Source organism: Miniopterus schreibersii (assembly GCF_964146895.1).
Source record: "Miniopterus schreibersii genome assembly, chromosome: 1".
Taxonomy (NCBI): Eukaryota; Metazoa; Chordata; class Mammalia; order Chiroptera; family Miniopteridae; genus Miniopterus; species Miniopterus schreibersii.
Window position 1 is genome coordinate 135,652,291 of NC_138101.1, and position 17,516 is coordinate 135,669,806.

The 17,516-nt window shown below is 42.3% G+C and overlaps 1 protein-coding gene across 1 annotated transcript; it reads left to right on the forward strand.

The window, feature by feature from the left end:
- Positions 1 to 4,424: 4,424 nt before the first annotated feature.
- LOC308567537 (KATNB1-like protein 1) lies at positions 4,425 to 5,882 on the forward strand (the record flags this gene model as incomplete). The annotated part of the gene is made up of 2 exons (XM_081159203.1): positions 4,425 to 4,599; positions 4,692 to 5,882. 2 exons carry the CDS (start codon positions 4,425 to 4,427, stop codon positions 5,441 to 5,443), a joined length of 927 nt encoding a protein of 308 aa, XP_081015329.1. The 3' UTR covers positions 5,444 to 5,882.
- Positions 5,883 to 17,516: the final 11,634 nt, after the last annotated feature.

A 17,516-nucleotide genomic window follows, 5' to 3' on the forward strand; every position in this document is an offset into this window, starting at 1 on the left:
AAGTCTTCATTCTTTCATCCTCATAGTCCTTGGACTTTGGCCAGCTTTTTTAGTCTGTTAAACCTAAGTGGTCACTTTGGAATTTGTGCTATCATCTGAGTTGACATAGTTTGTTGAAGAAAATAAGTGCTTAAAATAGCGTACTAAGTCAGTTATGACTTTTAGTAACCTTCCCTCTTGGTTCTTGTAATCTTCCCTCATGCTTAGAGGCCCTCTAGAAAATATCACATCCAGTGTGAGGATCCTACTGCTAACGACAGTGCCTTTGGCTTGGCTCTCTGGCAGGCTCAAAACTCGAAGCTGATGGGGACTCTCTGCCTCACCTGAATGACCACTCCGACCTAATATTAGAAGGAAAACTGCCTCCAGGTACCTATTCTGCTCTCTGGAGTCACACAGGTCTTTATCTATGGTGATCACTTTTATTTCTCCAAGTTATCTCTTCAGGCTCAACAACCACTACATCAGTGTTTTTCAATATATGGTTAGTGGATCTTTTGCTTCAGAATAGACAGCATTTTTTTAAATAATGAAAATTCCTGAGTCGCATCCACTAAAAATTGAATCTGCATTTTTCAGGGTAGCCCCAGAATTGGTACTTTTCATTAGTTTACCAGGGGGTTCCCATGCACCCTGGTTTTATGAACATTGCACTAAACTTGAAGAGGTGGCCATGCCACTCCTGTTCACCGCTGTAATCCCCACATCTGGAACAATACCTGGAAGATAGTGCTCAGTAATTATTGAATGAATGAATGAATGAATTCTAGCATCAGCCTTTATTATTCCTTCAGAAACCATGTCTCCTGTACCTTAGGGCAGCGATTTTCAACCGGTGTGCTGCAAGAATGTTTAAAACATGCATTACCTGACTGTTTAGTCAGGGGCACTGACCTCTTTCCCCTTAAATTGTCAAATAAAAAATGACAATAGCCAGCACGACAATAGTCATCTTATGTGAATGAATCAGAATTATATCTATCTTTTTTGCCCTGGTCGGGTTGCTCAGTTGGTTGGCGTGTCATCCCGTACACCAAAAGTTTGCAGGCTCCGGTTCGATCCTTGGTAGGGGTGCATGTGGGAGGCAACCAATCGATGGTTGTCTCTCACATTGATGTTTCTCTCTCTATCTCTCCCCCCCCATCTCAAATCAATAAAAACATATCCTTGGGTGAGGTATTAAAAAATTATACCTATTTTTTTGGGTCAGGTCTGCAAAAAACATATTTTTTGGTGAGCTGCTGAATTTTAGTAATTAATTTATGTGTGCCATGAAATTTAAAAAAAGGTTGAAAATCGCTGCCTTAGGGCAATGGCAAACATTTTGATTTCAGGACCCCAAAGAGCTTGTCTTAGAAAATCCTAGAAAACACAAGACTATATAAGCACCTTCTGTACTAGTCGTTAAAGTGATGATGTCAGTATGCTTCCGGTGGCCTCTGGAAAACTCTTCTGTATACTCATAAGAGAATGAGAATGAAAAAGGAGGAAAGAATCTTAGCATTATTGAGAAAATAGTCTTGCCCTCCTGAACTTCCCTTGTGAGTCACTGTTGCAGGGGCTGTTTTGGCCCCAGAGGCAGCATGGCAGAGTGGTCAAGGGCATGAACTCTAGAACAAGGCCTTCTGGATATGAACTGGCTCTTTCACTACTGGCTGTGTGACATTAATGTGTAACATTACTTAACCTTCTTGTGCTTCATTTTCTTTATCTGTAGAACAGGGCGATAGTGCCTGCTTCTTAGGGGCGTTGTGAGGATTAAGTGAGTTAAAATCCTGTAAGTGCTTAGGACAGTGTCAAGCACACAGTAATCATGACAAAGGTGATGTGAGAATTATTAGAAATGAAGGTGGTATTATTATTATTATTATTGCTATGAAGTGCTACTTGACTGCTCATAACTGCTATTTTCTTAGGCCTCCCTTTTATAAAATTTATTGGGGTAACATTGGTTAATGACATTATATACATTTCAGGTGTAAAACTTATCATACAGCATCTGTATACTCCACTGTATACTCACCACCCAACGCCTCGTCTCTGCCGTCACTGTACTCGCTCCTTCCCTCTCCTCCCTTTTTCTCTGGTATCCACCATTCTGTTGTCTGTGTCTATGAGGGTTTTTTTTGTTTTATTAATTTGTTTTGTGTGATCATTTATGTTTTGTTTTAATATCCCATATGTGAGTGAAATCATGTGATTCTTGTCCTTTCCTGCCTGACATATTTCCCTTAGCGCAATGTTCTGCATATTCATCCATGTGGTCACAAATGGCAGTATTTCATCTTTTTATGGCCGAGTAGTATTCCACTCTGTGTATGTACCAGATATTGTTTATCCGATCATCTGTCAAAGGACACTTAGGTTGTTTCCATGTCTTGGCGATCGTGAATAATGCTGCAGTGAACATTGGGTTGCATACATCTTTATGAATAAGTGTTTTCTAATTTTTCAGGTAGATAGATACCCAGAAGAGTGATTACTGGATTGTATGGTAACTCCATTCTTAGTTTTTTGAGGAATTGTCGTACTATTTTCCATAGTGGCTGCACCAGTTTACATCCCCACCAGCAGTGTGTGAAGGTTCCTTTTCTCCACATCTTCTCCAGCATTTCTTTCTTTCTTTTTTTTAAAAAATATATCTTTATGGATTTCAGAGAGAGGAAAGGAGAGGGAGAGAGACAGAAACATCAATGATGAGAGAGTCATTGATCGGCTGCCGCCCGCAACCTGGGCATGTGCCCTGACCGGGAATCGAACCCTGATCGCCTGGATCCTAGGTCGAGGCTTAACCGCTGAGCCACGCCCGGCCAGGCTCCAGCATTTATTTCTTGTCTTATTGGTAATAGCCGTTTAACCAGTCTAAGGTGGTATCTAATTGTGTTGTTTTTAATTTTTATTTTTCAATTACAGTTTACATTCAACATTAATTTGTATTAATACCATAGTAATTAGACAATCATATACTTTACAAAGCGTCCCCCCACTCTGGTATTTTCAGTACTCACCTGGCATCCTACATAGTTATGTGTATTTCCTATATTGTCTATATTTCCTATGCTGTATTTTATATCCCTATGACTATTTTGTAACTACCAATTTGTACTTCTTCATTGTGGTTTTCATTTGCATTTCCCTTATAGCTCTATCTTTATTTCCCTTATAACTATATATCATATATCTGTTGGTTAGGCCCCTTTTAAGAAAACAAACCACATTTGCAGCCCACCTGTCCTGCAACCCAGTGTCCACCTGTAGTCAGGGGTCACAGGTTTGGACAAGTTTTCTAATTCCTTCCCTGAATTCTTCTTAAATTCCCTGTTTGTCAGTACCTCTTAGTATGATTTCACTGTGTCTTCATTCTCTTTGCTCGCCCTCCCCTTTTTGAAAGGTATTTTCCCCCTATAATAATTCTTTGACTCTCTTAGTTCACCATACAAGAGATTTTTTTTTTTTTTTTTTAAGTACATGCTTACTTGTCTCTCTGAAATTCTCTTCCTCCTTCACTTTCCAGATTCTTTGGTGTTATTTACCATTAAAACTCTATCTTTTGCCCTGCCAGGCGTGGCTCAGCGATTGAACATTGATGTGGGATCCAGGAGATCGGGGTTCGATGCCCGGTCAGGACACAGGCCTGGGTTGCGGGCTTGATCCCCAGTGGGGGTGTGCGGGGGGGGGGCGATCAATGACTCTCTCATCATTGATGTTTCTCTCTCTCTCCTTCTCCCTTCCTCTCTCTGAAACAAATAAAATATATATTTTTAAAAAATGCATTCTATCTTTCAGTTTTTCCCCAACTAAAATGTTCCATTTAAGAAGTAAGAAGAGCCCTGGCCAGTGTGGCTCAGTGGTTAGAGTGCGCCCACACACCGAAGGGTCAAGAGTTCGATTCCCAGTCAAGAATACATGCCCAGGGGGGTGGGACGGGGTGGAACAGGCCATTGGGGAGAAAAGGGGACATCTGTAATACTTTAAACAAAAAATAAAAATAAAATAAAATAAAATACATGCCTGGGTTGCAGGTCTGACCCCTGGTCCTGTCTGGGCACATGCAGAGGCCACCAATCGATGTGTCTTTCTCACATTGTTTCCCTGCCTCCCTCCCTCCCTCCTTTCTACTCTCTCTAATAGTCAATGGGAAAAAATATCCATGGGTGGGGATTAACACATACACACACACAAAAATGTAAGAAGAGTTTTCGGCTCAATATAAGGAAAACCTTTACAAAATATTTAGAACCCTAAATTTCTCACTGGAGGAATTTTGTAAAAGTATTTTTTAAAAAGTAAATACAGGGCGGGCCCCGCGCGCGGCCGCGTTTGAACGGCCCTGAGTGGGGCTCGGCCCGGAGCCCAGGGACCCCGTCGGTTTCGGGGGTGACTGAGGCGCCCCGGTCCCATGAGGCGCCCGTATTGAAGAGATTATGGCATCTGAAACCCACAATGTTAAAGAACAGAATTTTTATAATAATATTGAGGATCATTCCATTGATCTTCCTAGAAAAAGGATCTCTAATTTTACTAATAAGAACATGAAGGAGGTTAAGAAATCTCCAAAACAGTTGGCCGCTTACAGAAATAGTGTTTTCCAGAGAGAGAGTAGAAGGGAGAAAGAGAGAGAAGCATGGATGGAGAGAGACACTCATTGGCTGCCTCCCACCCGCAGGGATTGAGTCTGCAACTGAGAACAGTTGGACAAGCTGTGAAAAACCCAGATAAACTACGGAAGGTGATCTTCCACAGAAAGAAAGGTCATTATCCTTTTCCAAATTCTTGTTCTAAAAAGAAACAGTCCCCTAGAAGTGGGGGCTGTGACATGGCAAATAAAGAAAATGAACTGGCTTGCGCAGGCCACCTGCCTGAAAAATTACACCATGATAGTCGAACATATTTGCTTAACTCCAGTGATTCTGGTTCTTCACAGACAGAAAGTGCTTCATCAAAATACAGTGGGGTTTTTTCTGAGGTTTCTCAGGACCATGAAACAATGGCACAAGTTTTGTTCAGCAGGAATTTGAGATTGAATGTAGCTTTAACTTTCTGGAAAAAAAGAAGTATAAGTGAACTTGTAGCTTATTTGGTGAGGATAGAAGACCTTGGAGTGGTGGTGGATTGCCTTCCTGTGCTTACCGATAGTTTACAGGAAGAAAAGCAATATATCTCACTCGGCTGCTGTGTAGACTTGTTGCCTCTTGTAAAGTCACTACTTAAAAGCAAATTTGAAGAATATATAATAGTTGGTTTAAACTGGCTTCAAGCAGTCATAAAAAGGCGGTGGTCAGAACTATCATCCAAAACAGAAATTATAAATGATGGAAATATTCAGATTTTAAAACAGCAATTAAGTGGATTGTGGGAACAAGAAAACCATCTTACGTTGGTTCCAGGATATACTGGTAATATAGCTAAGGATGTAGATGCTTATTTATTACAGTTGCATTGAAAGACTTCATCTACTAAAGAGCATTTGGTTGTTCAAAGCATCCCTGGACTCTGTGGTTTCCGAATAAGTCTCATTGGAGAACTGTGAACTGTGGAAGAAATCAGAACCTTTTTTGTTTTTTTAAAGCCACATAATAAAACCACTAACAGAACGCTAACGATCTACTTCACATTGAAGTGGAAAATTATCCGAAAGGAGCAGCTTCAACTTGAGTGAGGTGAAAGCGCACCGTGAAGAAGATTGTTCACCTTTGCTGCACTTGGGATTTATATGGTTATTTGGCAACATTGTTTAAGAACTACTGGATCTTAATGCAGTCCTGCATAAGAATATACTTTATACTTTGTGAAAAATAAGACAGAACTTATTACTAGGAACCGCAAAGACCAACCATCATTACTTTTTTTAAGATTGTGTTTTATAAGAATACACTCAAATGTGTGCAGCTATTTTCTTATATTAAAAAGACTTTGAAAGTTTAAGACATCATAGCAAATAATACTAAAGGTTGTTTTTCCACACTGAGATACTCTGTATACAAAATGCCTTAATTATTAATAAGCCAACGTGTATAATACCAATATCTGTTTTTAAAAAATTAAAACCAACCATGCTTCTGGCATGAAAATTATGGAATTAAATCAGGGGTTTCCATTCATGTAGAAGGTTGTCGTTAAAACTTATTCTACACCATCTTTAAAACTTGAGAATATTTTTGATATCTCTGAATTTTTTTGGCCAGAATCGTCATGTCATGTACGTATGTATTATTCCTATATAAAAGAGGTGAATATGAAAAAACAAACAAACAAACAAAAAAGTAAATACAATTCACCTATAATCACCCTACTAAAATGTAGCTATTAATATGCTGGCATGTACACTTCCAGTAGGTTTTATTCCCTATGCAATAGGAGTTTTTTACAATGTAATTGGGATCATTCAAATATACTGTTTTGGTTTAATAATATATGCTATATGATAAATACTTCTTTATTTCATTACATATTATTCTACAGCATGTTTTAAAAAGGACTCAAGTAATCCAGGATTTCTTAAGAATAATTAGAACATTAATCCTAAATGACCACCCAATGGACAACCAGAGTAATTTGATATTTGCCCTTCTACACTTTTTTCTGGCATATACTTTTAGAAAAACAAAACCAGCTATACCAACTGTTTTGTAGTGTGTTTTAAATATTGAGGTAAAATTCACATAACATAGAATTCACCATTGAAATCATTTTAAAGTGTATAATTCAGTGGCATTTAGTACATTCACAATGTTTACAACCATTACCACTATCTATTCCAGAACATTTTCAGCTTTGCAGAAAGAAACCCCGTAGCCAGTAAACAGTCACTCCCCGTTCTCTCCTTCCTTCAGCCCCTGGCAACCCCTCGTATGCTTTCTGTTTGTATGAATTTACCTATTTTAGATATTTCAGATAAATGGAATCATACAGTATGTGGCCTTTTGTGTCTGGTTTCTTTCACTTAGCATATTTTCTGGATTCATCCATGTAGCATGGTGGAATAAGAAATATTTCATCATATGGATATATACTGCATTTTGTTTATTTATTCATCAGTTGATGGACATTTGCATTGTTTCCACCTTTTGGCAACTGTAAACAGTGCTGCTGTGAACATTCATGTCCTTTTTTTGTTTGTTTGTTTGAACACCTGTTAGGTATATGAGCAAAACTGCTGGATCATATGGTAGGTTAATCTATGCTTAAACTATTGAGGAACTGCCAAGCTATTTTCCCTTTGAAAAAAAAAATTATTGATTGATTTTTAGAGAGAGAGAGAGGAAGAAAGAGAAACATCGATTTGTTGTTGTTCCACTTATTTATGCATTCATTGGTCCCTTGCTTCTTGTATGTGCCCTGACCAGGGCCTGAACCTGCAACCTTGGCACACTGGGACACACTCTAACCAACTGAGCTGCCTGGCCAGGGCCTGCCGAGCTATTTTCCACAGCAGCATTGTATATTTCTTCCAGCAATACATGAGTGTTCTAATTTCTCCATGTCCTTGAAAACACTTATTTTCAAATGTCCTAGCAGAAGTGAAGTGGTAAAGTGGTATCTCATTGTGGTTTCGAATTGCATTTCCCTAATGACTAATGACACTCAACATAATTTTCAAGTGCTTATTGGTCATTTTTAAATGTTGCAGTTTCGGTCACCATCAGGGCACATACAGAACCAACCAATGAATGCAAAAATAAGCGGAACAACAAATCAATCTCTCTCTCTGTCTCTCTCTCTCAAATCAATCAATAAAAAATATTTAAAACACATTTGTTTTAAAAAAAAATGAAGACCCAAATAGGTGATTAGACACAGGGGATTACATACTATTTTAATACAGGGTAAGGAATTGTGAAGAAGTGACAAGACAGAGGAAAGGGGGCTTGGATTTCTAGGAGTGGTAAAGTGTGGGAAAGTAAATATATGGGGAAATTGATGGAAGATAAGGGTTATTTTAGTAAGGTTTGTTTGTGCAGACCCTTCACGGTGCTGACTCTGTCTGCTGTGATAATGATTGTTTTTCTTCCTCCTGCTATGGGAAAGTAGAGGGGGAAGACCTCAGGGGAGCTTTCCTAAGCAGGTGAGGACTGAGCTGAGTCTGCAAGGATCAGCAGCAGATGGCGACATGAAGGGCTGGTGAGGGGCCAGCACCAGCTACCGCAGCTGGAATCAGGCGCGGAAGGAAGAAACACGGGTGCCAAAGTGAGATCTTCTGACTTAGCCGCTTGGGCATGGGATGGCTTTGACTTCCCATTAGTGTTTTAATTGTTGTAGCTTCTCCCCACTGTGTGCAACAAACAGCCCCACCCCTGTCTAGGCCGTAACTGGATCAGTGCTATCATCATCATCATCCTCATCATCATCATCCCTGGGCTAATCAAAAAGACAAAATGAGGGAGAGAAGGAGTGACGCTCAAAGAGGGGGTGGAAGTGTTTATCATACATATTAATAATTTAAAAAAACTGTTAAGGCTGCATGCCACCTTCCTCAGACTGCTGTCACTGAAGAGTTAAGTGCGAGGAAGGGGATGTGGGAGGTGACAGTGGAAAGACAGGCAGGGGCCAGGTCGCAGGGGTCATTACACCATTTTTATTTTTTATTTATTTATTTATTTTTTAAAATATGTCTTTATTGACTTCAGAGAGAGGAAAGGAGAAGGAGAGAGAGACAGAAACATCAATGATGAGAGAGTCATTGATCGGGCCCACAACCGAGGCATGTGCCCTGACCGGGAATCGAACCCCAATCGCCTGAATCCTAGGTCAACGCCCAACCGCTGAGCCACGCCTGGCTGGGCAATTACACCATTTTTAAAAGCTTGGACTTGGTCTTCGAGGTGATGGGAATGACTAAGGACTTTTAAGCAAGGAAGCTAGTGGTCACATTTATGTGGATAATGTGAATGATATATCAGAGAAAGACAAGCCCGAAGGCATAGAAACTATTTAGGAAGCTTTTTCTGTGGTCGAGGTGAAAGGTGGTGATGAGGGGAAAAGACTGATTCAACAGCAGGAGGAAAATCTATAGAATATAGTGAGTAATTGGCTAGAGGAAATGAGTTCATTTAAAAAAAATTTACAGTATAGTAGACATTTACATTTATAAAACTTATGAAGTGATCCTCGTGATAAATCTAATATCCATTACATAGTATTACAATATTATTGACTATTTGAGGGAGGGGAGTTTAGCATTCAGCTTGTGTGACCAAGTGAACACACCAGTTAAGACAGAAAATTCAGGAGGAGATTAAAGACGGTGGTGGACTGAGTGGAAGCTACACTGACACTCTCCCAGGACCAAACTGGAATTACAACTAAAATATAGAAAAACCATCCTGAATAATCAACTGCAACTGAAGACCAGCTAGAGAGCACCCTCCTAACCAAGGAGGAAAAGTGGAGACCACATGGAGACTGGTAGGAAGTGCAGACGTGAGAATGCTGGCTGGGCTCCCACAGGCAGCAGCTGAGGGTCCAGAGGGATAGCTCAGCTGTGGGGGCTCCCACTGAGGACTCGGGGGCCTAAACCCCAGGCTGGGCTTCCCAGCCCAGATGACCAGAACTGAGAAAGGTGCCCGCATAACATCTGGCTGTGAAAAGCAGCAGGGTTTCTGACTGCCAGGGAGAGACAGCTGGAAATGCAGGCACCCTCTGAAAGAGCCAATGCACAAATTTTGTGTGCAGCCCCTCACCTTGGGCTCCAGCAGAGGGAGGGCAGAGTGGCCTGGAGCTGTGTGAGGAGAATCTAGAGTTGTAGGCTCTGGAGATAGAGCTCAGAGGCCCCCCCCCTCTGGATTCCTGGGCCGAGTCATTCCCCCACAGTGCAGAGGCAGACATTTACCTTCCAAGCAGCTTTTGCCTGAGGAGGAAGCACGTGCCCCACCCTGCTGGAAAACCTCTCTCCCTACCCTGTGGAGTTTCTACAACCTGATGCTCATTAAGAGAATCAGATTAATCAGCCTGCAGGCAGAGGCAGACCTCAGAGTGCTTTGAGTCTTTGCCTGATCTGCTTCTGGACCCGGGCCTTGGAAAAGCAGACTTTGGTGTGCATCTTGGTCCTGTCCAAATGCACCCAGCCCCAGCAGGGGGGATCTTAAGCCATGGGTTGTTGATAGCTCCAAACAGGGTACTCAAGGCCAGTCACAAACAGTGTCTGACATTGGCCTGCACCAGAGACCTTCCAAAAAGACTGAGAGTCCTAGCAGGCCTACCTAATACAGAGAAACAAACCCAAATAGGAGAAAAAATGGGGAGAGAAAAAAACAAGCCCCAAATGAAAGAACAAGAGAAGTCTCTAGAAAAAGAGCTAAATGAGATGAAGATAAGCTATCTATCAGATATAGAGTTCAGAATACTGATTGTAAGGATGCTCAACAGCATGAAAAAAGGTATGGAAACTATGAAGGAAATAAAGAATACACTGGGCACGGCCAGGCGTGGCTCAGCAATTGAGCATCAACCTAAGATCCAGGAGATTGCTGTTCAACTGCAGATCCGGGCACATGCCCAGGTTGCGAGTTCGATCCCTAGTCGAGGGCATGCAGGAGGCAGCCGATCAATGACGCTCTCATTGTTGATGTTTCTATCTCTCTCCCTTTCTCTCTCTGAAATCAATAAAGATATATTTAAAAAAACAAAGAAACAACTGCCTGGAAACAAATGAAAATGAACACAAAACCCCCAAAAATCTATGGGACACAGTGAAAGCAGTCCTAAGAGGGAAGCTTATAGCACTGCAGGCCTACCTCAAAAAGCAAGAGAAGTTTTTAGTAAACTATCTAACCCTACAACTTAAAGAATTAGAAAGCTCCCCTCTGAAGCTGTCTGGACCAGGGCTTTTGTTTGCTGGGAGTTTTTTATTATTATTATTACTGCTTCGATTTCATTAGGTGTTATTGGCCTATTCAGGTTTTCTGATTCTTCCTGATTCAGTTTTACATGGTCTCACTCATATGTGGAATCTAATAAAATAGACTGAGGAACAAAATAGGTCCAGAGATATAGAAGCATGGAACAGACTGACGATTCTCAATGGGAAGGTGGGGGTGGGGAGAGATTAATTAAAGAATTTGTATGCATATATGCATAACCCACAGACACAGACAATAGTGTGGGGAAGACCAGCGGGGGTGTGGATGTGGGGTGGAGGGGGTCAATGGGGAAAAAGGGGGGGATATCTGTAATACTTTCAACAATAAAGATAAATTTTTTTAAAAAAAGAAAATTCAGTAGGACAAGTGGGGGGTAGACACAAGGGGAGGATTTCAGGTTTTGGATGTGTAATACAGTTCTTGTAGGTCTCTCTCTTTTTTTCCAAAAGACTTTCATTTATGCCCTGGCCGTTTTGGCTCAGTGGTTAGAGCGCCAGCCTGGAGACTGAAGGGTTCCAGGTTCGATTGCAGGCTCGATCCCAGGGTCACGTGCTGGGGGCAACCAATCAATGTGTCTCTCTCACATCTCTCTCTCTCTCTCTCCTTCTCTCTCTCTCTCCCCCTCCACTATCTCTGAAAAGCAATGGAGAAAATATCCTTGGGTGAAGATTAAATAATAATAATAATAATAAAAGTAAAGACTGATTTATTATTATTATTTTATTGGTTTTAGAGAGAGGTAGGGAGGGAGTGATGGAATAGAGAGAGAGAGAAGAACACTGATATGAGAAACATTGATGTGTTGCCTCCCACACATGCCCCAACCAGGGATCAGACCTACAACCTGGGTATGTGCCCTGAACCCACCACCACTGGTGTACAGGACAATGCTCCAACCAACCGAGCCACACTGGCTAGGGTGTAGGTCTCTTTATAAATACAAGAATCTTAGAGAAGTTATACATTAAGTTTTTGAAGTCTGTCTTATTATATCTCTCTAAGGCACTGGCTTTCGAGAAGGAGGGCTATTTAGCTTCATAGGACATTTAGCAATGTCTGGAGATTTTTGATGATCACAACGAGGAAGTGGTTGTGCTGCTGGTATCTAGTGGTTTGAGGCCAGGGCTGCTGCTAAATATTCTACAATTCACTGAACAGCCTTCCACAACAAAGACTTGTCCAGCCCATATGGCAGTAGTGCCACAGTTGATAAACTCTGTTCTAAAGACTAGTGGAATACTTTACACCTTACTTAAGAATTTTGTTGAGGGCCAGTCATTCATATTAGACAATAGGGATGGGTCAATTAAAAAACATCTGCGCCGCTAAGAAATCAGATCCTAGTGTTAGAGAAAAAATTAAAGGTCATCTATTCCAACCATTCAGCTGATATTTGAGTATTTGCTTCAGTAACCTATTAGTGCAGGAGAAGTGCATTGCATGAAATACCTCTAACAGATCCGGAGGTTCAGAGCCCAAATTCAAAGCAGCTCATCTTCGGAAAGTGTTCAGTTTCTTCTCTTTTTTGGCCTCTCTATAACAAGTAACCCCTGGCCCTGGCTGGGTAGCATCACCCAGATATGCCAAGGTTGCAGGTAAGGGCACATACAAGAATCGATCGATGAGTGCATAAAAATGTGGAACACCATATACAAGAATAAACTCAAAATGGATAAAAGACTTAAATGTAAGACATGAAACCATTAAAATGCTAGAAGAAAATGTAGGCAGCAAAATCTCAGACATCTCTACTAATATGTTTGCCAATACATCTCCTAGGGCAAGAGAAACAAAAGTAAAAATAAACAAATGGGACTGCATCAAAATAACAAGCTTCTGCACAGCAAAAGAAACCACCAACAAACAAAAAGGGAGCCCACTGCATGGGACAACATATTTACCAATGACACATCTGATAAGGGGTTAATATCCCAAATATATAAGGAACTCATACAACTTAACAAAAGAAAGACAATCCAGTTAAAAAATGGGCAAGGGACCTAAATAGACACTTCTCCAAAGAGGGCATACAGATGGCAAGAGACATATGAAAAAATGCTCAAAGTCACTAATTATCAGAGAAATGCAAATTAAAACCACAGTGAGGTATCACTTCACACCTGTCAGGATGGCTCCATCAACAAATCAACAAACTGACAAGTGTTGGCAAGGGTCCGGAGAAAAGGGAACCCTAGTACACTGCTGGTGGGAATGCAGACTGGTGCAGCCACTATGGAAAGCAGTATGGAGTTTCCTCAAAAAATTAAAAGTTGAACTCCCATTTGACCCAGTGATCCCACTTCTAGTATATCCTAAGAAACTCAAAACACCAATCACAAAGAACTTATGCACCCCTATGCTCATAGCAGTGCAATTTATAACAGCTAAGATCTGGAAACAGCCCAAGGGCCCATCAGTAGATGAGTGGATAAAAAAGCTGTGGGACATTTACACCATGGAGTACTATGCAGCTGTAAAGAAGAAGGATCTCTTACCCTTTGGGACAATATGGATGGAACTGGAGAGTATTATACTAAGAGAAATAAGCCAGAGAAAGATAAATACCACATGATCTCACTCATATGTGGAATATAATGAACAAAATAAACTGATGAACAAAATGGATCCAGAGACATAGAAGCATGGAACAGACAGGGATCTCGGAGAGAAGGCGGGGTGGGGGAGTGGGTGGGGAGAGTTTAATCAAAGAACTTATATGCTTTTATGCATAACCTATGGACAGACATTGGTATGGGGAAGGCCTAGGGGTGGGGTGGATGCATGATGGAGGGGATAAATGGGGGATAAAAGGGGACATCTGTAATACTTTCAACAATAAAGACAAATTAAAAAAAGAAAAAATGTGGAACAATTGATGTTTCTCTTTCTCTCTCTCCCTTCCGCTCTCTCACATCAATTAAAAAGAAAAAAAGTAACCACTGGATCCAGCTTCACTTCTTAGGTTCACAAAGAACAGTTTCTCTTCATCATAATTATCTTTGAGATTTATACAGACATCAGGTTTGTTTCTCTATGCCATGACTTCCTTTGAGTCCTCTTGCTTTACCTAAAGCATGAGAATAGGAGCACAGCATTTTCTTTATAAAGAAACACATAATTATAAAAAAGCAAAACAAATCAAATTGTATCTTAGGATCTGGGACTTGGGGGAAACATTTTAAACAAGAAAGTGTTACAAAGGCAAGGTAAAATAGACAAGAAGACAAGAGGCAACAAAGACAACTCATTGACTCTAGACAGAAAACAGGAATTTCTGATAAGAAAATGAAACCAAAGATTAAGATGATAAGTAGAATCAAGGATAACAGGCAACATAAAATATAAATGAAATAAGGCAGAAAAAATGTAGGCAAAGAAGGAAAAACAAAAGAAACAGAAGACAACTCCCATTAAGTATATGGCATCTGAATTTTATTTTATTTATTTTTTTAAACAGCTACAGTTTTTATTTTTATTTTCTATTTATTTATCTTGATATATCTTTATTGATTTCAGAGAGAGGAAGGGAGAGGGAAAGAGAGAGAAACATCAATGATGAGTCATTGGTCTGCTGCCTCCTGCACATCCCCCCCCCCCCAAAGGATCGAGCCCGCAACCCGGGCCTGTGCCCCGACCCGGAATCCAACCGTGATCTCCTGGATCCTACGTCGATGGCACCTGAATTTTAAAGAGAAGCAACACACAGCAGCTTTGTAGCAGGCTGGCTCTGGCCTGAGGCCCTAGGAAATTACGCAGGGAGGCTCTTCCCTCTGAATTTTTATCCAGGGGAAAGCCGGTTAAAACACCAAAGGGGTGGTTTCCTCTCCACCTTCCTCCTCCCCTTCGGGGGTTAGGGCTGATGGAGGAGGGGTAGAGTCCGGGCTCTGTAAAAAAACAACAAATGTCAAGCGTGCGGGGGGGGCTAACAGGCGGGACAGTTCTACAGATTCGCTTTGGCAAACTGGAAAGTCTTTAACACATTATTATAATGGAAAAAAAAAAAATCTGCACGAAGTAAAACTGTTCCCCAGCCTTCCCTCCTGTGCTGAGTCACTGCTCAGTCCCGGTGGCTGGGCTCCGGGCGGCCTCCCGGAGTCCCCGCGCCCTGGAGACGGGCCTCGGAGAGCTTCAGCACACGGGCCCTGTCACATCTGCGGGAAGCACCGTCCCGCGGCGACCACGCGGCCGCCGCTCGGTTCCACTCAGCCATCAAATGTGGAGCCCGGAGCGGCAGCAGCCGGGCGGGCCAGGGCGGAGGGCGGGGACACGGAGCCGCACAAAATGGGCCTGGTCGGGAAAATGGAAACCAGAGACCCGACTGCATAATCTCTTCTCACGGAGGGTGAGGACACGCCAGCCCCGGGCCGAGCGGGCGCGGGCAGCTCTGATTGCCCCGGGGCGCCCGGGGCGCCGAGCGGCCGACCCCGCGGCCAGGCTTAGCCCCGGGGCTGCGCAGCGCGCGGGCTCCCCCGGAGGCCGACTCCGACCGCCCTGCGCTCCCGCGCGCTCGCCCGCCCGGGGCTGCGCCAGGCCGCGCGCGGCTGCCCCGGGGACTCCGCGCGGGGCAGGGACCCGGCGAGCGCGCCGCCGCGAGCCCAGAGGCTGCACCTCCAGCGAGGCCGCCACGCGCCATTACCTGGCGGGAGGCTCTTTGTGCGGCTTCCACCCAGGCAGCCGAGAGGCCACGAGATGGCAGCAGAGGACACGGCCCGGCCGCCAAACCCGAACCGTCTTCAAAAGCAGATCAGTTCGTTTGGGAAATATCATTAGTTGTCTATAATCATGTGTTCAAGGCCACAATAAATGAATTGTAAAGAAATGAGAGTAAAAGGAATCAACTTGGAGAATTTCCCACCCACTGCTGAATTCAACTACATGTGAAGCCATATGAAGAGGACATTTCTCCAATGCTTCAAGCTGGGCATATGGGTCAAGGCCTTTAAAAACTGACCTCAGGCCCGGCCGGCGTGGCTCAGCGGTTGAGCATCCACTTAGGGTCCAGGAGATCGCGGTTCGATTCCTGGTCAGGGCACACGCGGGGGTTGCGGGCTCAATCGCTGTCGGGGGGCAGCCCATCAGTGACTCATCATTGATGTTTCTCTCTCTTTCCCTCTCCCTTCCTCTCTCTGAAATGAATAAAGATATATTAAACACACACACACACACTGACCTCAGCAGGAACCTTGTCACAGTCACTTCTTCCAGTAAAATTTCAACAGGCAGCAATTTAAGTATGAGTGACTTCCACAGAAGCTGCCAAATTGACCAAGGGGTAGATACTTTGTTGGGAAGCATTGCTTTCCCGGAGCAGCCAGGGACTCTGGCACTAGGCAGTGTGGAGGGGTAATAATGAGGACAGAACAAGCCTCAGACAGTCTTCACTTGCAGCTGGCAGAGGATAATGCACAGGAAAGGGGCATTAGTAGCTTTGGGACTAAATCTCTGGTCTGACGTATCTAATGCTCCTTTTGTTACATATCTGCCCCTCCCCCAGCTGTTACTACCCAAAATATCTCTAGATAGTGCCAAATTACCCCTGGGGGGCTAAGTACTCCTTGAGAACCAATGCCACAGAGGGATTTGATTTAAAAAAGTTTTAGGAACAAAATGTTAAACCTCTCCAAGATTTGAATTTCAGAAGAGGCCTCAAAGGCCTACAAAAACCGTATTGCCCATCTAAAAACTTAATTTTGTCAATGTCAGAAACGTCCAAACCTGTAAGAATTTTTATGAGTTTATTTGAGCCAAACATGATAACTGCTGGGAAGCAAAATCTCAACAGATTGAGAAAAGGCTCCAGAAAATGGAAGTTTTACCATTTATGTTATATATCATAATCAATCAAAGGGGAACACTTAAGGAGATCACATGAAATTCATTGGCAATACATTAGGAAGGCAGGAGAAAGCAAAGGAGTGGAGGGAAATCTCTGGGTTTGGATAAAAAGTAAAACCAATAGACACATTACTTCTTTTACATAGGTGGGTACAGGGTAGTTAACAATTAACATGATAATAACAATGAGGGGATTTGTGGTTTCAGCTCCAGTGCAGTGGTTGTGCTTTGCAGGGTCCAGAAAAAAGGAAATTATTTTGATATTGATATTCCAAAGGTATGTTATTGTACATGCAAAAAAGAGGGCAGACGGGCTCAGTTAAGGTACAGATTGACTTTTGTAAGGAAAAATACCAGCCTAGGACACACCAGCCCACCATGAACTGCTTTTGGTTAGAAAGTTTTAATTTCAGATAATCCTATGTGGTTACTTCAGATCTCTGAGTTTGTAAGGTCACCACATAGGCCTCCCCTGAGCTTGTTAGATTTAGTATATGTCCCCTTTTTATGGCCACAATTCCAACCATATGTTTGTATAATAGAGAGATGGAGAGACTATAATTGAAGGACTATAGACTGAATCTGGTCAATTTTTTAAAAATTAGCTTTTAACATATTAAAATCAGAATATTTCACATTTAAAAGTCAGAATTTCTCACTTTTATAGGAGAAATGCAACTGTGGCAATACCAGGCCCACAGTCCACATTGCATATGTTTGAACGGAGTTGAGTGGTGGAAGGTTGTTAAAATAGAATGTGTGCTTACTAGTTTACCACAGTTCACACCACTCCCTATTACCTTATACTCTGTTTCACTCATT